This window comes from Oculina patagonica, chromosome 2 (assembly GCF_052425735.1).
Source record: "Oculina patagonica isolate OP01 chromosome 2, crgOcupat, whole genome shotgun sequence".
Taxonomy (NCBI): Eukaryota; Metazoa; Cnidaria; class Anthozoa; order Scleractinia; family Oculinidae; genus Oculina; species Oculina patagonica.
Window position 1 is genome coordinate 7832387 of NC_135759.1, and position 22663 is coordinate 7855049.

A 22663-nucleotide genomic window follows, 5' to 3' on the forward strand; every position below is an offset into this window, starting at 1 on the left:
TCTCAGACACAGTTTGAGCTAAAAGATTATGTTCCCAATCCAAATTATGCTTTACTTCTTGATTTTAAAGATTCCCGTCTTGATTTTCAGGTGATTCTATGCACACAGCATCCAAAGAGTTTGCAGATGATCCGTGTGCCTCAGCCAAACGAGCCACAATGGTCAGAGCTGCTAGAGCACTGCTATCTTCTGTCACAAGACTGTTGTGTGTTGCAGACATGGCAGATGTGTACCGACTCCTGGCTTCACTAAAACTGGTCAGTTTAACTGTTGTACCTTCTAAAGTCAATTCTCTCTAAACAGGCACCTTCTAAAACTGACGTATACCTGGTGTTGCTTCCATAGTTGTGGTTTTTCAGTTATTTTACTGTAACTATAAACTCCCTAGGCACGGTCATTTGGCACGGTAGTGAAATGGTTAGCATCTAGGTTGAGCCCTGGCAAGAGTCACTGTGTTGTGTTTTTAGGCAAGACACTTTACTTTCATAGTGCCTCTCTCCACCTAGGTGAATAAATGGGTATCAGCAAAATAATGTTTTTTTTTTTGGGGGGGGGGGGTACCCTGCAATGGACAAGTATCCCATTTAGGGAGGGGTAGAAATATTGTTGGCTGCTTTATTCTACAGAAACTGGGATAAGCTCTAGCAGTATGGGCTGCATGGCTTAAGGCTTCCCTTAAACTCCCTATAATACAGACAACACAGTTGGAGCCAGTCCCAACATGTGCTGTTTTAGAGAGAGTTGACTGTCGATAGTATCTTGTTTTTGTGTTATTTTTCTTACTAAATATTGAATGTTGTTTACTTTTGTTATAGGTGGAGAAGAGACTGAAGGAACTAGAGAAAGCCAGTAACACAGCAGACTTGTTGAACTCTTTTAAGAATCTTGGGAATGACTTGATGGACTTGGCAAAGCTGTCTGGAAAGAGACAAGCTGTAAGTTAACATAATGTAACTATTTAATAGTTTAATAACAAGGAGTTTCGATTCTGCTAGTGTGTTGGGCGAGGGTTATTCAAAAAAGAACTGTCATTGGCAGCTAAAGATAATAAATTATTTCCATTTGAGAACTCAAGGGGGCACTTATGTCTATTGCAAACAAGGTGGATGTACATTTACACTGTTAAGGATAGAACACTTATTTTAAAGGAACACTGCTCTTTTGGAAACATCAAATCCCCTTAAAATTGAGAAACCTATGGTAGTACATACAATGTATATGCATTCCAGGCAAATTGACCAGCACGACTTTTCCCACCTGTTTTAAACATCTGAACTAACTTCAGTTTACCAGAGAGGGTAGGGTCTTACTGATACTTTGCCTGGGTGCAAAATCATGATGCCTACCTGCTGCAAACCTCAATGAATCCCTTTTTAAGCGATGGCGTGACATCGCTTTATGCCATCGCACCAACGGTTCGTTTTGTCTGTTTGGCCCGATCAAACAGAAATCAAGTTTAACTTAACAAGAAATCGCCGTGTAAAACACAAAAGCAAAATACTTCCGCGCAGTTACAATGGAACACTACAATGTATAAACGAAAGAGACAAATTATATATGATGGGATCTTTTAGATTTAGTAGACAGAAATTTCTAATTCTAAAAATATAAAGGGCCGCTGTGAGCAAGAGACCGTTTGACCTTTCTGGCAGCTTAAAAGCTTGCTCATGCGTATCGTATGTCATTCATCCGTGAAATCACACTACAGTATAACGCAATCTTTGTCGAGACAACGTAGGGAAATCTAAAAAAAAATCATAAAAATATAAAATAAAATATTACTGTTGTTCAATTGAGCAAATCTACGAAGAAAATGGTCTGTGCATTCATAACAACTGTATTTATTTCAATTCCATCAGATCCTCAGGCTATGCTATTTATACAATCACTAACAAGCTTCTTAGGTTAAAATAAATGTAAACTGCAGTTGGATAACAGTCTTTTTCACACACAAGGTGTCAGCTACTTTTATTTACTTTAATTTTTTTCTCAAAATTATGTTAGACCCCTTGTGAAACGCCATCGCTTCTGCATGCATCGCGTGCCAGTTATTTATTAAGTGGTTATGTCAATTTCTTATCAATTAAATAGGATTTAAAAGACCCACAGAGAAAAGATGACATGGCTGCCGCCAGAGCCACTCTGAAAGAGTCCAGCAAAATGTTGTTGTCATCATCCAAGGTATAATTATTTTTTAATTTCCGCAGTTGTTATATAAAATTGGTAATGATTTATTGACCATTTGCTGTCTTGTATTTTAGTTATAGATGACATTTGACCAATTTAAAAGCACTCAAACAGAAGAAAAAAAAATAAACATGTCATGTTTAAGAATTCTAATGACAGAAGGCCAACCAGTTAGCTTTTGTGACAGAGAGTTTCAAGATCTTTGTACACCAACAAACAAGCAAGAACTAGCTTGTGGCAGGTTAGAGGACTTGAACCAGAGACATTTGGATTACATGACTAGTACTCTAACCACTTACATCCTTATGCGCCAAGAAGGGCGAAGAGAAATGATGATGATGATGACCGTAACAACTCAACCAAATTGCCTATTCCAATCTAAGTGTTAACAAACTCTTGTTTATTCCCAGGCATATGTGCGTCATCCTGAAGTTGCATCTGCTAAAGCCAACAGAGACTTTGTCATGAAGCAAATGTCAGAAGCAGTGAATGCCATCTCAGGTGCTACTCAAGCTACTGGTACCAGTGGACCACACCCATACGAGACACCAGGGGCATTAGCATCAGCTTTAGATGACTTTGATGTAAGTTAGATAAAAAGAAAAAAAATGTGGCAGTGCAAACAAGATACATAATTCCCTTTGCACCTTCTGGATTCAAAATTTTGGCAGAGTTACATCAAACTTGTTAGTATACAGTCATGTAGTACAGAGCAATTGGGTCCTAAATGTTGTACTTGATCCTATGATGAGTTTATAAATCTAATATTATATTAATACAAATTCTATGGGTAACTTAATGTCAACTATTAATAGAGCCATGCTTTCTAGTTATTTTGGCAAATATTCTGCTCTGCCTTACATGTATTATATTGCTGTTTATGTTTATTTTGCCTGAGAAAATCGAAGCAGAAAAAAATCAGGACAACTTCTGGCTACTCACTAAGTAAACATAATTTCCCTTGCTTTCCTTTAAGAGTCTTATGATTGAGTTTGATAACAAACTACCTGTGATTAAAAACTTCTTTTTTGTTTCAGTCTCAAATTGCCATGGATCCAACTTCTTACTCAGAGAAACGCACCCGTCCCACTTTGGAACAGCGCCTGGAGAGCATTATAAGTGGGGCAGCTCAGTTAGCGGACTCAATGTCCACAAGAGATGATACACGTGATAAGATCATAGCCAGTTGTAATGGAGTGCGACAAGCTCTGCAGGATCTACTCTCTGAGTACATGAATCATGTAAGAATTCTCTTGTTTTCACTCTATAGTACCTTAAAGTTCCGTGTATAAGCTGCACCCGTAGATAAGCCGCACCCCCGATTTGGAAGCTCAAATTTTGGAAAAAAAAATATACAGACCATTAAGTTTGAAGTTCAAGTGAAGTTCTATTGGTAAACAAACAAGGGCAAACAAGCACGGTTTCGAAACACTGACACGGTGGTTGTTGCAATGTTTAATATAAATTAAGTCTTACGAAAGCTAAATTTCACTTGTCATACCTCCTTTTTAGTTTGAGTTCACAATATCTTAAACTTGGATGCTCTCGAGATTATCACTTCTAAACACTCCTGAAACACTTGTAATTCGTTCGAATCGTTCGCGAATGATGAATGCTTAGTAGCCAAGCTCTGAATTGTAGAGAGGAGTCTGGGCATTAAAAACAAACATGGCGGCATTTTCTTCGGAAGAAACCACGTTTTTATTTCAAGATTCTTGGAAACTGCTACCCGCAACAGAAAAAACTTTATGCAGAATAAGAGTTTGTTAATCCAGCAGATGTATTTGCTGTGAAGGTCAATAAAAAACCGAAGCGGTCGGCCATTTGCCTTGTGAGTATTTGCGTTTATCTTGGTGCCTTCTCGCACGCGGCGGAAAGACATGATTCGAAGTGACTGGCACGCTTCACTGCAAACAGCTTTGCAGAGGAACTAAAAGGTAGTGAACAACAACAAAGTTTTCAGGTTGTTATATGTTTATTCAATGACGTATTGAGAAGATTTTTATGAATATTAATTAGGCCTTTGAGAACTCCAACCAGAGATGTTTCCGTAGATAAGCCGCACCCCCGATTTTTGACTTGAATTTAGAGGAAAAAGGTGCGGCTTATACACGGAACTTTACGGTAACCATTGTTTCCCTTTCTTTCTTTGATTAGTACATTCAATTCTTGAAAGTTCATTGCAGAATTCCTATTAATTTTTTTTAATATTTCAATTGTTTAGTGTCTTATCTTTAAAACTATTTGCAACCCTCCAAGTTTATTTTTTTTCCTTAGTGGCCATTTGGCCACCGGCTGCTCAAGTTTAGGGGTATCAAATGGTCTGCGAGCATTTGCGAGCATGCGAGCACAGCGTTTTTCTTTGCGAGCACGAGCATTGACAAAAATAAGCCTTGTGAGCAACGAGCACTGTTCAAAAAGCTACCCCACCAAAAATCGAGCATGCGAGCAGTTGTAAAAATGTGCGAGCACGAGCAAACGAGCACCTACTAAAATTTTGCGAGCATTCCGAGCAAAAGCTTAATTTTGCGAGCACTGCGACATTTTGAGGGACCATTCATGACCCCTAAGTTTGGTTGCCAGTGAAAAATTTTAGTCCCTAAATCAGGCTCACTCTTTCAATCCTTCTTCTCAATTTTAGTCGCCAGGCTGGCGACTTCAGTTCCAATTTAGTTGCCATTAGTCACCATGGCGACTAAAATGGTCTTAACTTGGAGGGTTGTAAATGCGTCATCTGTGCTTACAAGAATGTTGAGCCCCCATTGCCTTACATGTATTTTTATTTGAAACAGCTGCAGCAGTAGAAATGGTGCATGTGTGGAATAAGGCCCTAAGTGACTCCTGATCTAATACGAAACTCCTCTTTTGATTTACAAGCAAACACAGGGCAAATTGGAAGAAGAATCTAGTAGCATTTTATCAGAAGTCACTTGGGGTTTTAAAAGTCACATTTCGGAAACGTCAAAGATACAGATGATGAGCATGATTCATTCTATAGTGTACTGTATGTATAGGCATGGACCAAAATGCAGAATGAAAATTCTTTGTAATAATTTGGTTTGAAATTTAGTTTTTATTTATAAGTAACTCGTTGACTTTGCAGGCTACAGGAAAGAAGAAAGCCACGCCTGGAGGGTCGTTGGACCAAGCTCTGGAGAGAATGTGTAAAAGAACAAGGGAGCTAAGAGGACAGGTAAGAAACTTGACAGGAATGTAAGATTTCAAGTCAGTTGCTGCGTCTTCTATTACAACTGTTCCTTATATGAGGGGTACAGAAACATCCCTGTTTAGATTGAAGGCTTGAAAAGTTTTAACCTTGTCTTCAGTGAGCATAAAGAACTAGCTGGAATTAAGTGGAACAGCAAGCAAAAGACTGCAAAGGATGGAAGGCGTTGCAGGGTAGCCTTATGCACAACGTACAGGAGTAAAGAGGATGAGTGAGTGAGTTAGTGGCTTCAAGTAAATTTTTTTATAATCCTGTATTAATTTACTTTATTTTTTAGTTACGTCGTGCAGTTGTGGATCACGTGTCAGATTCATTCTTGGAGACCACAATGCCACTGATTATGATGATTGAAGCTGCTCAGGCAGGGAATGAGAGAGAAGTAGAAGAATGTGCTAAGTTATTCATTGATCATGCTGCTAAACTAGAAGAGGTAAGCCTCACAGCTAACCAAAGTGCTTTTTAGGCTAACGGAAATGGATCGCACGCCTCGCTGCCTTGCACCCTGATTTGTTAACTAACCTTTTGATACCTTAAACAAATAGTTGTTTAGCACTTTGTTTCCCTTGGATTTGCCTCACTTAATCAAACACCCCCCCCCCCCCATCCTCAGAGACCCAGGGGCAGTTAGTGGAGCAAGGGAAACGTGAAAATGGGGGTAAAAAAAATTGCGCGAAACTGCGGAGAAAAAATCGGCATATAAAAGTTGGATTTTCCCCGCAGTTTCCACTAACTGCCCTGGGTCTCCTAGGATGCCTTCCCCCCAACTGATGTCTCAAACTCCTGCTTTTGAGAACTACTGGTAACTTTTGCTTCCTTTTGAGATTCAACTGTAGAACTCTTAGCCTGGATACACTGTGAATTCACACTTCATGTAGCATTTTCCTTACTTGCCTTTTTTCTGACACCAGGTTGCCAATCTTGCCTGTTCAATGTCTGTGAACCCTGAGAAGGTGAAGATGGTGAGACTTGCAGCTAGACGACTGCAGAATTTGTGTCCACAGGTATGAATGTGGTCCATTTACCAGGAGACATTTGAAATTTTAACAAATTGATATTACTCGTTATTAGGGCTTTGTTGTTTGCAAGCAGCCAGAAGCTGCATCCAGCTTCTGCCCCTAGAACACAAATTCTGGTGAAGATGCTCAGGGACAAAAATTCACTATCATCTCTAGGCAGGGTAGTGGCTTTTAATGCAACACGGATACCACTGAGAGTTACAAGCCCATGCACTAGCATGGACCAACTGCCAGATGAAATTTATTGTTTCCAGTCAAATTTTGTTCCTGATATGGGAGGCACGGTGGCCTAATGGTTAGCGAGCTGGACTCTGGATCAAGCGGTCTGGGTTTGAGCCTTGGCTAGGGTCACTGTGTTCATTTCTTGGGCAAGTGCTTTACTCTCATAGTGCCTCCCTCTACCCAGGTGTTTAAATGGGTACCAGTGAAATAATGGACTAGCATCCCATTCAGGAGGGGGGGGGGAGGGGGTTGGGGGTAGAAATATTCCTAGCCGCTTAATCCTACAGAAACTGGGATAAGTTCCAGCAGTATGGACCGCATGACTTGAGGCTTGTTTGTTCCTGATGTTGGTTTCATGTTGTAACTGCAGGTTATTAATGCAGCTCGGACTCTTGCTGCTCGTCCTCACAGTAAGGTGGCTCGTGAAAACATGGACGTGTTTAAGGAGGCTTGGGAACAGCAACTTAAAGTCCTTACTGAAGCTGTTGATGATATAACTGGCATTGAGGACTTTTTGGCCACTACAGGTGGGTGGCTGTGCTTTCTATAACAATGATCTAAAACTAGTTTCTCCTTACACTTCCAATACATTGTCAAGCAGTTAAGTGATGAGAATAAAATTAAAGGAAATCATCAACCAGGGATTTTGTCTTGAAGCAGTATTCTGTATAGCCATTGATATAATTGTAAGGATTTCCTCCCATTGACTGTAGACACAAATTCAGACAGTAACATACTTCAGGGCTGCAAATAACAGTCAGACATTGGACACTGGCCGACCACAATTAATTTTGCCAATGTCCAATGAAATTCCAACTGTCGCTGGACAGAATGTCCGGAGAACTTTTTTTTGCTTTCCAGTGCAAACACCAGTGTTCTGTGTTGACAACGCATTAGATTAGCAGATTCACATATTGAGCAGAACTGTAATGTGATGTCTGACCTCACATTTGTTTTGTCCCATCCAAATGGTGACTTAGTCAGACACATGTCCTTTCAAGAGAAAAAACTCTTTGCAGCCCGGTACTGAGTAATCCTTTAAATCAATAAAGGATCCGAATTTTACATAGTCTCCTTCTCAGCCGTTGTTTGGGCTTGTCATGCAAAGTTCCCTTGCCCACCAGTGGCTGCTTAAACAAGTCATGCCAAAACTCGCTGACTAAGCAATCAAAAGTTGTGTCATAATTTAATACTTATTCGGCGCAAATTAGCATATGAATATGATCAAATGCGCCTAATGGGCCGCCTAGCTTGATTCACAGGAAAATTGTTCTCGCCTGGTTTAAAATTGAAGATTACATACAACGTAACGTAACTGGGAATTCCTATTCATAGGCAATGAAGTTGATGAAACTGGCTGTTTTTTTTTACTGAGTTTTCTCCCCATTAATATGATTATAAATGATTTACCCTAGCGTTAATATGTTCAAACCTGTGATGCATTCGTTTTGTTGGCTGGGAGCTATCTTTATCAAATTGTCACAGGAACACAACAGTACTTCAAGGTGTCATACATGGGATCCATACTAAATGAAATTACCGCATTTGTGGAAAGAATGGTGGACTCAGCGGACTTGAGTTGCTCGGAACAGAAACAAAAAGCTTCTCAAAGCCTGACGCAAAGTGAATAAGTTCATTTCTTACTCTGGAAAAGAGACAGAAAAAGTGATAGTAATGTGGGGGAACAAGTTCCCAAAATCAGGTTTTGACATTTGATAATCACAGTCAGAATACCCCCTAGCCTTCCCAAAATTCTAGAGAGAACATTGACACCAATATGCAACAGAACCCAAAACAAAACAAATGGGTTGCATTTTAAAGAGTGTGCTTTTACTGATTGAATGTACCTTTATTTTGTTTCATCAGAGGCTCACATTTTGGAGGATGTCAACAAGTGTGTCCAAGCCGTTCAAGAGAAAGATCCTGAAACCGTGGACAGGACAGCTGGACAGATCCGTGGACGCACAGCCAGGCTTGAAGATGTAGTGACTGCTGAAATGGAAAACTACCAACAAGGGCCGTACACTGATAATGTGATGAGGGCAGTCTTGGTTATGCGGAATGAGAGTAAGATTTCTTACCAACCTTCTAGGGTTTTGTCTTCAAACATATAAAATAATGTAAATTAAAACAGTACCAGGCATGTGAAAATACATGTAATACTCAATAACTTTCATTTTAATGGCCGCACACAAGCTCAGGGTTATTTTTTCAAGCTTTTTTGTTGTTGTAAGCATTGTTCCCATCATTGATAGTAAAAGGTATCACATGAAATTGCTAATGCAGTAAATAGCTGCAATTTGTGTGGCCACACACAAGGGTTTCATCCACTGACATCAAAGTTAGAACCGCATTGTACAGCATAGTAAACAGTACCACATGAAAGTACTGCTCAATAGCTTTTATTTGAATGGTCACCCACTAGGTTTTTATCCATAGACTTAAAAGTTTGAACCACCTTTTACATAACAGCGTAATAAACAGTACCATGTGCAAGTACTGCTCAACAGCTTTCATTTGAATAGTCACACACTCTTGGGTTTTATCCACAGACTTTAGGTTAGAACCACCTTGTTCAGCATATCACAGTACCACATGAATAGTATTCAGTTTCAAATGGACACAGAATAGTTTCATCATTTGAATGTTTAAAAGTTAAAAAAACCTATTGTAATGAATTGACGGGAAATTGAAAAGGTTATCATGATCACAGTAATGAGTGCTGATACACTGTGCATTATTCCTTTCAGTCATTCCACACTTTGCGCAAACTGTTGAGCGATCAGTGACAACACTTGCTAATGATCCCCATGGAGACGTGGATGAACCACAGTTTATTGACGCTTCTAAACTGGTAAGCAAAAAAAATGAACGTTATGTTCAGGATGTGCGTGTACAGAATGACTTGGGGACATAACAAGAACCTTAGTCTTAGCCTTCGGTGCTTGCTTCGTTGCCCCTGAAGAGAGAGCCTGCTTGTAAACTATTTTAAATAATTCTTGTTATTATACTGAACCTCATCCAACAATAAATAATTTATAAATTGTAGTTAACTTTATTGTAAATAGTTAGACTATGATGGTGAGTTTTCTATGAGCCTCAGCGAATAGTCAATAAGGTGCAGCCGAGTTGACTATCCCTCGTAGAAAACAAGGGCAAGTAGTCTAAAGTTTGCTTTAGTTGAAACTCTTAAGAATTGCAGCTTAACACCTTAAATCTTATTATTTTGTACTTTAATTCAGGGAAAATTACCCCTTGAAAGGGCAACGTGCATGTGATCGTGTCCTATCAGAGAATAGAAAACAATAGGAGAACCAATTCCATTTGCAGATTTCCAATAGAACAGGGCTAAGTTTGTAACTGACATGATTGTTATTCATTATCAGGTGTATGAGGGCATCAGAGACATCAGGAAGGCTGTTCTTGCAGGAAGAGTTAGTTCCAACTGTACTTTACACAATATAAAAAATAATTTTTTATATCCAGCTGCTGTTCAGTCTTGTTTGTGATTTAGTGCATAAATGTTGTTGGAATTTGCTGCATTTTTTTATTGATTGCTAATTGTATTTCTCAGAGGCGAGGTGGTCAAGGAGTTGGTGAAGAGTTGGAGTTGGAGGATACCGCTGCGGAGCTTTTTGCCGAGGCGCAGGCCCGTGCTAGAGAACAAGCTGCTTATGAACAACTCAAAGCTAGTGGTATGTAGTATTACAAAAAGTAATAAGTACTGCAAAAGCTATGATAAGGCCCCATTTGGAAGTTCAATTGTCCAGATGTGGTGTCCAAAGTGCTATACCCTATAATTCTACCTTATTACATGAAATTTTCACGACACGTTAATTTCGCGATTTTGAGGTGCACATATTTCGCGACACTTAAATTTCGCGATTTTTGCGAAAATTTTGTATTTTGAATCACTTTAATTTCGCGTTTTTGAGTGAGACACAATTTACATTTTCTTTGCAATATATTTTGACATGCCTTTGAATTATATAAAACGACTTCATCGAAGGAACAATAATGTCAGAGTTAGCAAAAACGCAGGAGGGGACATCTTAATAGAGCAGTTCTCAGAATGTCTGTACAAGTGAGTCAATTGACGACAACAACCATTTACATTGATTACTGACATATGTTCGCGACACTTATTGTTCGCGTCACTTTAATTTCGCGATTTTTTTAGAATCGTGAAATTCGCGAAATTAAAGTGTCGCGAAAATTTCATGTAATAAGGTAACACTTGCTGTGAAAGTTGCTTAGAAAGCAATTAGTAATTCATAATTATTATGTTCATCTCATAGTGTTCTCCACTCATACTAAACACTTACTCTGCTGAATTTCAGGTAAATTGCAGTTTGAAGTGCGTGCCGAGGGCGGTGAAGACGAAGGGGGAATGGGCGTGTCCTCCATCAAGGTGAACGGCGTGGAACACTGTCCCAAGAAGCCAGGGCATAATATTGTCGTGCTTGATCCCATTGGTGATGTTTATGCAGCCAGGAATTTCAACACCAATTCCGGGGAAGGTGGAGCCATGGGACAGTTCTTGGATCAGCTTCCAGAGGACCACGTTGTTCTTGTGGCTACTCAGGGACTCACAAGCAAAGAACAGGGTTAGTGAAAAACAAGAAGCTTTAAGAAGCTTTAAACCAAAACTGCTCTTTTGCTAAGCAAAAATAAAATAAAAAAATGGTAAAGTTTTACACGTTTTACCCCCAAGAAGGTTGCATGATTGACAGTGTGGCACTATGTACATGACATCGCCTTGACTAACAATCTCTTTGTTGTGAGAGATATATCTTTGTTAGCGACATCAGTTCGTTAAGACCTGGACATATCATCAAATAATAAGTTTTCCCTTTCGTTTACATTTTGCATTAGCCTTTCTTACTACACTCTTTTTATTTTATAAGAATTTAGTTTATAAGAATATCGAGTCTGAAATTTGCGAATTTTTAAGAATATTTTAAGAATAAACCCGAGGCTGAGATTTTGAAAAGAATATTGTTTAGTTGAAACAAAATCAGGTATTTTCATTTCCGTCACTTTATCTCTCTGAGGAATGCTTTGTTTAAAGCCAAAACGGCCAGGCTACAACGAAAAGCAATGGTACATGTGCACAATGTAACACGATACAGATGTGGACACCAAACACTTGTAATTGATAACCCAATACTTGCTAAAACGGAAATGTCAAACGGTATTTTCTAAGAATGTTCATAAGAATATTTTCAGCCTAAAATCGGCAGAAAAATAAGAATATTCAGCCTGGGTCGAAAAAACTGTATTCTTATAAAAAAAAGAGTGTGTAAGGTGTATTTTTGTTTTGTGAACAACATGTATGTGGCAAATCCTCTTTGACTAGTCTTGATTCCTGCCAAGGTGGACACGTTGTGTGAAAGCCACAATTTAGTCTCTTTTTTTTAAATCTGTGTGTTTCTGTTTTGCAACATTAACTTCATATTAAGTAAAGAGCAGATTAGATAGTAAATGTAGGTGTGGCCAAATTATATACAGTTAAATGTAATTTAACATAGTTAACGACAAGGAGCAAGAGCCTAGTCATTAGCGTGTTTCTAGTGTTTCAGGTATTTGTAGCGTTAAGCGTTTGGCGTCTGTTTGTTAGTAGCGTTTTGGTGGTGTTCACATGGTTGCTGAAGTGCTGGGTCGAGTCTTGTCCAGCGGTGTCTCCCTTTGGTACATGTGTAGCTATCCCATGTGCTTGCGTTTGTTGTGTGTAGTTTGATCGGCGTGGTGTTTGTGTTAGTTTGTAGTAGCGTTCTCAGCATTCCTTTCCCTCCCTACCTGGGGTTTGGGCCATTTACTGGGACCTAGTGTTCAGTTTTCTTCCACTGAGCCATTTGGGCTTGAGTGTGACGGGTGCTCAGGTTCGGGGGCCCTACGGGGCTCATGGCTGGGTTGCGGGTTTGGGCAGGCCAGTCGGGTGTTCTGGCGCCTTGGGGGTGTGATTGCGATTGCAGCCCCCGGGCCCCTTGGGCACCTAACCTCCACTTGCGACGTGGGCGTTTACGTCAAAAGTAGCATGAGTTTGGTTAACCTCACAGTCCAATCTTGTGTTTACACTGTAGTAAAATATTATTACAGTCAAACCGGATGTTCTTTTGATGGGAACTTTGCAATGTTGCGGCGCAATGTTCCAATATTGATTGACAGTTTGCTCGTCGCAACTTGCAACTTTCAATTCAAATTTGCCTGAGCAAGTTGCCAAGTTCCGGTTTTTATTTTGCCGTATAAAACGAGGTTGTACCACCTTTGTTTCAAAGAAACAGAAAATAATTGCCCCTTATTCGACTGTTCGTCAACAGAATGCAAGAAATAAGCGACAGGCTTAGTTTACATTGCTTAGTTAGGAATTACGTTTCAAATTTACAAACGTAAGCCGTAATTTGCGGAGCAAATTTGAATTTTTAAGCACAATTCCAAGTTTGGCGATTTCAACTAAGCCTGTCGCTAATTTATCGCAGTCTGTTGATAAGCAGTCGACCATTGGACAATTATTTCATCTTTCTTTGAGACAGAGGTGGAATTATTATGTTTCATACGGGAAAAATAAAAACCGGAACTTGGCAACTTGCTCAGGCAAATTTGAATTGAAAGTTGCAAGTTGCGACGAGCAAACTGTCAATCAATATTGGAACATTGCGCCGCAACATTGCAAAGTTCCCATCAAAAGAACATCCGGTTTGACTGTAATTTCATTCTACGATTCCAGGAAATTGTTTGTAATTCTACCAACCCCTTCCCTATTGCAATCGACCCCTCACCATCTCCTCATACTCTCATCAGATAAGGGGGGGAGGGGGGGGGAGAGAGGAGCGATCATCCAGGCCCTAGAATGAGGGCAGGGAGGGGGCTCCCCTAGATCCGCCACTGGTATTGGGGCGTTTTATTTGATCCTGACCCCTTCTTTGTCCAATGTTTAGGTAACAATGTTGCAACGGCTGTCCCTGCATTGGAGCGTTTGGGAGCTGAGGGACCATTTGACCCAGGTTATCATGGGTCATATGCTTTCTCTGGCTGCACTGGTCCTGCACCAAGATTCTACACCAAGGCAGAAATACGACCCAGATATCACGGACCTGCGATTGTGGCACAGCTTATACCCACTCCAGCTGCTCAAAAAGGTTTGTATTTCCAATTGAATTTATTAATTAAAATCAAATTATCCACAATTTTTTTTTTGGCGATGACGTCAGTCTATCGCCTTATGTCGGCGGTTGGTCGGTGGGATCTGTACTAAATTCTGTTGCGCTCGAACGATCGATGCTTATAATATGGCTCGCAACATTATTACGTCGACAGCTGGGGGTAGTGTAGTGTTATGGCCAAACGGTAACGCAAGTGGACGCAAGTAATTGTGAGTTGAACTGGGAAAAGCAAAATTGTTCCGGTTTTACCGACTCGCAAGTTTACTCCCAAGTGCACGCAAGTTGTCGAAAAAGCCATTCCAATGCTACTGCGTGCGTTGCAATTCATTTTTGGAAGGAATATATCAAGTACGAGTGACATTGTTTCATCGAGATATCCAAACACCGAGAAGAGAGTTGAAAATACAACGTGCAGCGGAGTATTTTTGATGAAATTCAAGGTGTTTGGATAGTCGATGAAATACTGTCTCGAGTGTTTGATATATCTTCTCAATCGTAACAAAAACTACGGAGTAAACGGAAAAAATAAAATCGTAAAAAACCTGTGCTAATTAAGATCGCGTATCTAAACCTCCTTCACGGTTATGATTTTCTTTGTTTTAACTTAAAGAATTATTAATGAGTTTGAGAAGTAAACGGCAAGACTTGCGTTTACTTGCGTTGGGTGGCCAAACGGTGAAAAACTTACATTGGCTTACGTATCAAATTTGATTTCAACCAAAGTGAACACTAGTCATCGCAAGCTAGTGCAAGTCAGCACAAGTGCACACAAGTCCTGGCCAAACGGTGTCGCGAGTGGGCGCAATTTGAAAACTTCCGTCACCGTTTGGCCAGGCCTTTATTTTTACAGGGTGTTTTCTAAATGTGCATAGAGCAGTTTTCAATTGAGTGTCGTAAAACCAAAACCAAAGTTATTACTCTGGCCAATCATAAGGGACACAAACAATCCAGTGAACCAATCAAAACTCGAAGCAAATACATGTAGCTGGCACGAACCGCGGGAAAACGTGCGCGAGCGAGTCACGATTGGTTTTGGTTTTAGTTCTGATTGGCTGAGAAAGTGGCGCGAAATTTTTAGGCCAATCACTAAGCGTAGCAATGCAAAACCAAAGCAATCGCAATTTACTTTCGACACTCAAGTGAAAACCGCTCTAACACTTGATGTCTTCGTATCTCTCCAGGATTGGTTAGAGTGGCTATTATTGCTGAGGGTGAAGATGATCCCAAGGGAACAGGCCGAACATCAATCAAAGTTAATGGCATTGAGAGATCGCCAATGCAGCGAGGACATAACGTTGTTATTCTGGACAGTGACAGAAACTTTATCATGGCAGCGAATTTTGACACGGCAGATCCATCCAAGGGGGAGGGTGTTAGGATGGCAAAGTTCTTACAACAACTTCCCCAGGAGAGGATAGTGTTGATCGGTACCCAGGGGACCACTGGTGAGTATTACTGACCAAGTAATGTCATGTCTGTTATCCTTACAGTTAACAAATAGATTCCATTTTGCGATGCGTCTGTTCAGTTATAGATCAGTCATCACAGATGACGTGAAAATGTGGTATGAACAAAAATAGTGGGTCACTGATGTTCATACCACATTTTGACGTCTTTTGTGATCTATAACTAAACAGACTCACGGCAAAATGGAATCTATTTGTTTTGTACAATAACACAAGACTTCAGAACACTTCAGTGTGAGCAATGCCGATTTAGGATAGCTCAGTGTAAAGTGTAAAGATGTTTTCATTTCACAATAATTAAATGAACAGAAAAATGGTAAATTGAAATTCAATTAAAAAAGTAACCTTTATTCCATTTGGAAAGTTGTTCAAATGTCTTCAAATCTGTAAGCATTAACCTAAGCGTTCAACCGCTATTCATTTGTTTTCCGTGGCGTCGTAAAACTGTACAACATCGGTCAAACACTTTCATACAGATTTGAATAATTTCTCAACTAATTCACTGTCTTCTTCAAGCTTGTTTAGCCCAGATAATGCTTCGAAAGGTGAACGATGCTTGGCGTATTATTTCTCACTGTAGATTTGTGATTAAAGCTGAACTTTTTTGCTTTGTTGTGGCCCTGCGAGTTTGAAAAACTTTGCCGACAACACTGATTTGGACTATGAACTCTGATCACGCGCGCGAGTCACACCACCCCGTGACGTCATCTGTGCGTCTGTACTCTAATAGATGACAGGTATCAACCAATCGCAAGGCGCGCAATGCTCGGTTATTCTATAGGACAGTGTGTTGGTCGTTATAGGGCTGTTATTTCTCTGCTAAACTCTATCTTTACTCCCTTTTTTCAACAGGCACCTCTGCGAACGATGCCAAGCAGGCTCTTTATGAGATAGGTGCATCAGGAAATGTTCATCCAGGGTTCCATGGCTCCTGGGCCTTTGTAGGCTACACGGGTCCTGAACAAATAAAATGGGCCAAGACTGTAAGTCAACAGCGATACAAGGGACCTGCTGTTATCGAGGAGATGATTTCCAGCCCGTCAGCAGAGGCTGAAATAAGTAAGATATTTACCAGTCCATTAATAACTAATCAGCAGTACACACAGAAATAAATATAACAGAGGCTAGAATTAGTAAGATATTTATCAGAGTATTGCAGAGGCCAAAAGAAAAGAGATTTACTACCATGCCAGTCAAGTATTAAGTTCTGCCCTCACTCTTCTCAAGCTAAACAAGTTCGTTATTTACCAGTCCATTAAGTGAGTTATTTCCTGGTGCAGTATTTATCAGTTCAACAATAGAAGGTCAAAATTAGCTCTGCAGGTGCCAGAATAAGCAAGATATTTACATGTAGCAGTACTGTAGAGATCAAAATAAGTGGGATATTATTTTACCATTCCATTATTAACTTGTTAAACATTAGCGCTGAAACAAGTAATAAAACATTTTTCAGTTGATATAAAGGAGTGGCAAAATATGCCACGTTATTACACTGTAGAACAGGGCAAAAATACGGACGGACAAACTTACAGAATACGGACCTTAACTTAGTGAAAAAAAATAGTGAAATTTTATATTCCTTATTCGATGGTTTAACATTATAATACGAGCGGACATTTTTCTTATTTCTTCTATTTTTCGTCGCCCCTACGGGGCTTGAAAAATGCTACGCAACTCGCAAAATATTCGCTCGTATTTTATGTTGAACCATCGAATTGGGTGTATTAATTGGATTCGTCCGAGCCCAATAAGGAAAGATATTTAGGTCGAGACTCCATTATTGGACAAGACCGAAATCAGAACAGAACAGGGCAGAAATAAAGAATATATTTTTCATCCACATGGTCAGAAATAAGTAATAAAAGATATTTGTCTTTTTCATTTTCTACAGCCGCCATGACAGCAGGGGAGTCAGAATACGAACCAGTGTCAGATTACGAATTCGAGGGAGCAGTGTCTGATTATGAAGCGCGGTCTGAGTTTGATGATACTGACGATTGGGAGAAGGATAAGAGTATGTCCAAGAGAAGCGCCAGGGTATGAGCTTACAGTCTTACCATAAAGTTTGCAAAGTAAACAATCCTCATTCCTTTCTGCTGTAGCAACCTTTTTTATCGCTGCTTTCGAAGCAACCTCGTACCCAGGGCCTACTCTGCTTTCAAGATGGCCGCTGAACGCGACGAGCCGCCATTTTGAAAATCGTGTTCTTTTCTTACATATTTTCAGCGGTGTTTTCAGTTCTCCCTAATCTGAATTTAAAGTTAAACGATCAAAACGGCTCCAGTCTATGCATGTGCATCTTCAATTTGTGCCACTTTGGTTGTTCGATATGTATTGCTTAGCCAGACTTACGGCAGTTACCGTATTTTCTCGATTAAACGCCGGACCCCGATTAAACGCCGGCCTCGTATAAACGCCGGGTCAAAATTGCTAGTTTTTAAATAAACGCCGAGGTCCCGGCGTTTATTTGAGGTCAAGCTAACAAGTAAATATATTCTGTTTGTCACAAATCTCGATTGCAGCATAAACAGTCCAATCCGTAATAGTGCACCTTTTGGAAATAATCACCTTTGGATACCCAGGGACATTTTTTCGGGGCAGAACGAAGAGAAAAATCGTCCCGCCTTGACAAACTGCCCCTTGGTCTCGAAGATCGGTAACAATAAATCAATCTGAAAAAATTGGCAGAAAATTGCAGTCCGTTAATAAACGCCGGGCCCCGATTAAACGCCGGCTTCAAATAAACGCCGGGTTCACAAAGCCAAATTTGAAATAAACGCCGGGGGCGTTTATTTGAGAAAATACGGTACTTCCTTATTTTAGCGGGACTTAACTTTCTCGATTTTCAAATTACCACGAAATTAAAGCCCCGCAAAATTTTATTCTTAACGTTTCTGACGTATTTTTAATTGTTTTAACGTACTTTTTGGCCTAATCGCGAAAATTAAGTCCTGCGAAATATGCACCTTTCATTTTCGCGAAATAAAGTTCCCGTGAAAATAAGTAACAATAAAGTAGCTACTGCAAGTTTTGATGGGCCGCTACTTTCGGGGGTTTAACGTAACGGTAATCATTATTTGTTACTGTTACTTACTACTCCCCCCGGGGGGGGGGACTGCAACATTGATTGACGACAATTTACATTCATCCCCAGTCTCTCATGAGAGCTCTGCCAGCAGAAGAGAAGGCTAAGATTGAACAGCTGACCGAGGGACTGAAACTTGAGAAGAGGAAACTGGAGCGAGAGTTGACCAAATGGGACCAGAGCGGAAATGACATCATTATCCTAGCAAAGAAGATGTGCATGATGATGATGGAGATGTCTGACTTCACAAGGTGCGGCTGAAAATTTTAATATTTTTTTTTATCTTTGGGGGAAATGTAGCCAGCTTGCAGAGGGGAGGCCAGTGTCCTAGCGGATTTGGACCGCCCCCCCCCCCCCTCCCTAATTTGAACCCCGGTCTAATTTACCTAGCAGATTTGGACCAGATTTGGACCAACGGGTTCCATATTTTTGAGCGGAATTGGACCACTTTGCCCGTTCGCAAATTTGAAGCCCCCTGCAAACTCATGTAACGAGTGAAAAGTGTTCATACTTAACTTTCGTACGCCTGGGTCATGTTAATTATTGACTTAGTGTCAATGGGTTGTCGAGGAATTGTTTCACTCAAGGTCGCATTCAGACTTACTTTTGAAGTTTCATTAACCGACACAATCAATTTTGTATTTTCTTGATGAAATGCCATGATCAAATACAACCACAATGGTATACCAGTTCATCAATTTCGCTCCCTGCAAAGATAAATAGAAAGGCCGCAAGTTGGCAAATCTTTATGACAGACATGTAAATAAAGGAAAGATGGTGTACCATGTTTTAGAATTCACGAGCGCTATGTTCCCCATGACTTGTTTTGTTGGCGCGTTTTAGTGTTTTAGGCCCTTTTAGTCATAAAATTGATATCAAATTTATTTCTTCATTTGTAATTTTGATAACAGAGGAACTGGACCATTGAAAACCACCATGGATGTCATTGATGCTGCAAAGGTAGGGTACAAATTTAGGCATACCGGTTATTCGCACACGCGTGGCATCTCGCGTGGTAAGCGGTTTCGCGCTCGCTCGCTCACTCGCTCACTCACTCGACTAACGCTGAGTAAAATAAGGTACTACTCGTAGTTTATAGTTTCTAAATCATCGCGCTATTTCGCATGAAGGAAACTTCAAGGAAAGGCAAAAGAAATGTAGACTGTTCACAGTCCCCTATTTTTCCGTGAAGTCGCTATGAGCATCCAGCCCAGCCACCCACGGGGTTTTTGCACTCTCCCCAGTTTTCGCTCGCGTTCGTAAACCAAGATGGCGGCTCGTCGGACTGAACGATCGATCTCTACGACTTCACGGAAAAATAGGGGACTGTGAACAGTCTAAAAGAAATGTAAAAATGCAATAAAAAATGAAAAAGGTTGTTTATACAGTAGAATCCCAATTTCCCAAACTTCTCGAAACTTCCGATATCTCGAAGCAATTTTCGTTTCCCCAGGGGGTTCGAGAAATTGGGATTCAATTTTCTTGGTCATACACTTAGCTTCGAGATAGCTAGTTTCCAGACATGCCAAAGGAAACAAATATTATAGTTAAAAATCCCAACTAGCAGGGGGCAGACCAGTTGGCTATATACAAAGTGTGACTGAGGATTTGAACTCGGGTACGACCGAGAACAAATCCAGCTAGTGGCAGGGTGGAGGGTTTGAACGCGGAACCTCTGGTCAGGAGTAAAACACCAGCGCCCTAAACCGCTCGGCCACGCCGCCCCTGCAAAGTGCACAGGCCTGATTAACTTTGTCACAACTTAATATTCGTTATGCTTATAATCGGAACCTCGGTCCTAAGCATTCGGCACCTTCGGCTGATAACACCTATCTTTGACGTCGATTATTTTGGATACCACACAAATTTCTTGCATTAATCGCTTATAATGTGATATTGTATGACTAATGTTTTTCTTCCTTATTTCAGAGAATTGCTAAGGCTGGAAGAAAGATGAATGAAAAAGCGACAGAAATTGCACAAAGGGTGAGTGTTAATAATATTCTTGCTCTAATTTTGTACCAGTAATGAAGGGAAGACAAGTTAATATTTAAGAAGACATGATAGAGCGGTTTTTAATTGAATGTCGTAACACCAAAATCAAAGAAATCACTCTGGCCAATCACAAAGAACACAGACAATCCAGTGAACCAATCAAACTCAAAGCAAATACATGTAGCCGGCACAAAGCGCGGGAAACGTGTGCGATTGACGTGTCACGATTGTTTAAATTGGTTTTACTTCCCCTTGGATGAGGAAATGGCGCGACTTTTTTTTTAAAACAATCAAAAACGCAAAACCAAAGCGAATGCTAATGCGAATTACTTTTGACATTCATGCGAAAAACTCTATTCTCTCTCTGGCAACATTCAACTTTGTGATATTAACGTTTTTTTTTTTGCTGTTGTTTTGAACAGTGTCCTGATTCAAGCTCCAAGAATGATCTGATGGCATACATACAGCGCATTGCACTGTACTCTCACCAGCTGACCATCACAGCACGAGTGAAAGCTGATGTACAGATGATCAGTGGCGAGCTTGTTGTGTCTGGAGTGAGTTTCTCTAATCAGAAACTAGTGCTAACGTAAGGTCATTCCATTGAATGAAATAGAACTGACAATAGATTTTTGCTCAAACTATGTCTTCTGGTCGTTTATCCTAAGAGAACTTTATTTTTGAAATAAAAAAGATGTGTCCCGGTATTTGTTTACGAGAAAACGACGATTTATCACTCTTGCGAACCAAGCTGTATAGAAAAAGCCGCCATTTTCTTAGTGTGCGCGCGCTTATCACGCGTAAAATTATGTGCAGTACGGGATGGGCAATGCAATTTCGCGTCACAAAAGTGGGAACGGCGCAGTGAAACCCGATGTCTTTTCTGTTTAACATTGCAATGTTGCGTTTTAATGTTCCTATATTGATTTGTGGTTCACTCGAACACTTTGCAGATTCAAATGCGAGTGAGTTGCAAAGTTTCGTTTGAGCTTTGGCAAGGTTCGGTTTTCGTTTTGATACTTTCCAATTTCACTTTTGTGAATAAACTAAAACAAAACCACTTCTATGTCAAAGAGGAGGAAATGATTACCCCATGGTCGACTGCTAATCAACATACTGCGAGAAATTAGCGTTAGTTTGAATTCACTGGGAGCTGCGCGTAAAATTCAAAATTTCTCTGCAAGTTGCGGCTTACGTTTTCTGTTTTCAAGTGCAGTTGCTTACTTAGGTACAAAACCAACAAAAAGGAAAAATACTATAAACCAAAACACAACAAGAGTCGATAAGGTTGGGAAGGATTGAATGATGATCTTAAAGACCATTATAGCGCTCAATAGAAGAGGAGGCTTAACAACAGAATTTTTGTTCTTTTATTTTGTAGTTGGATAGCGCCACATCTCTAATCACAGCTGCTAAGAATCTGATGAACGCTGTTATCTCTACCGTCAAGGCCTCTTATGTTGCTAATACCAAGGTATGACCTTCGTTTTCAATAGTATCCCATTATTTACGTTGTAAAATGCTCCATTCTGTATTATGGAGTTTAGGGGTGTGTGGTAAGCCTGGTGGCTTGGTGGTCGGCGAGTTAGGGATTAGATTTCGAGCTCTGGTAAGATTCCTTGAGTTGTGTTCTGGGACAACGCATTTTAATCTTCCTCCCACCCCTCGCCTTTACTACGCAGGCTATCTCCCCCCTCCCGCCCCTCCCAGCCAATTTTCGTCATTTCTCTGTGGCACTTAGAATTGGTGCTTTTTTGCGAAGGCGTTCTGGTTTGTAGCCTAGTTATCTTGTTGACATATTATCTTTTTAATTCCTTTTTCTAATAATCTCTTTCTCTGGGTTAATCTGCAGCACAAGTCAGGAGAAGCAAGGGTAAGATTTTTCTTCCATTACGTAGAAATAGGTTTTGTTAACTATGTTAATTCCAGTAGTAATAACCTTAAAAAAGCTTGTCATGCGAGTAAATGATCTAAAGTGATTGCCTAAGATAGCTAAACGGTATATTTGTTTGGAAAAGGAAGAAAAGTAAACAGGATGAACTAACGGCAGTGTTTTTCTTGAAAAAAGCCTGTTTGTTTGGTAGAGCAGTAATAGTAGACTAGTTTTCTGCTTTCGTTTACCACAAGTGTGCAGCTGAGTTGTGTATTTGCTCCGAGCAAACTCTGAGTTAGGCTATTTCAGCTTCGTGTCCTCCGTGTTTGTTGGTTTTTACTGCCCGGGGCTGCAGCCTTAGAAAAGGTATTTGTTGGTGATAGAGCTTATGTAGAATTGCATAATTATTATAATGAAGTCTCACAAACCG

The 22663-nt window shown here is 40.2% G+C and overlaps 1 protein-coding gene across 1 annotated transcript in view; it reads left to right on the forward strand.

Annotated features, from left to right (window-relative positions):
• LOC144642885 (catenin alpha-2-like) overlaps nucleotides 1-22663 on the forward strand; it is a 28077-nt gene that overhangs the window by 3684 nt on the left and 1730 nt on the right. Inside the window, exons 3-26 of the mRNA XM_078501985.1 lie at nucleotides 91-257; nucleotides 816-935; nucleotides 2092-2181; nucleotides 2598-2771; nucleotides 3225-3428; nucleotides 5291-5380; nucleotides 5691-5843; nucleotides 6322-6414; nucleotides 7022-7178; nucleotides 8518-8718; nucleotides 9402-9505; nucleotides 10038-10085; nucleotides 10226-10346; nucleotides 10992-11258; nucleotides 13590-13790; nucleotides 14996-15259; nucleotides 16133-16339; nucleotides 17172-17317; nucleotides 18435-18616; nucleotides 19277-19325; nucleotides 20295-20351; nucleotides 20783-20917; nucleotides 21742-21834; nucleotides 22213-22233. Of these exons, the coding sequence (XP_078358111.1) occupies nucleotides 91-257; nucleotides 816-935; nucleotides 2092-2181; nucleotides 2598-2771; nucleotides 3225-3428; nucleotides 5291-5380; nucleotides 5691-5843; nucleotides 6322-6414; nucleotides 7022-7178; nucleotides 8518-8718; nucleotides 9402-9505; nucleotides 10038-10085; nucleotides 10226-10346; nucleotides 10992-11258; nucleotides 13590-13790; nucleotides 14996-15259; nucleotides 16133-16339; nucleotides 17172-17317; nucleotides 18435-18616; nucleotides 19277-19325; nucleotides 20295-20351; nucleotides 20783-20917; nucleotides 21742-21834; nucleotides 22213-22233 (3344 nt within the window). The remainder of the gene's footprint in view (nucleotides 1-90; nucleotides 258-815; nucleotides 936-2091; nucleotides 2182-2597; nucleotides 2772-3224; nucleotides 3429-5290; nucleotides 5381-5690; nucleotides 5844-6321; nucleotides 6415-7021; nucleotides 7179-8517; nucleotides 8719-9401; nucleotides 9506-10037; nucleotides 10086-10225; nucleotides 10347-10991; nucleotides 11259-13589; nucleotides 13791-14995; nucleotides 15260-16132; nucleotides 16340-17171; nucleotides 17318-18434; nucleotides 18617-19276; nucleotides 19326-20294; nucleotides 20352-20782; nucleotides 20918-21741; nucleotides 21835-22212; nucleotides 22234-22663) is intronic.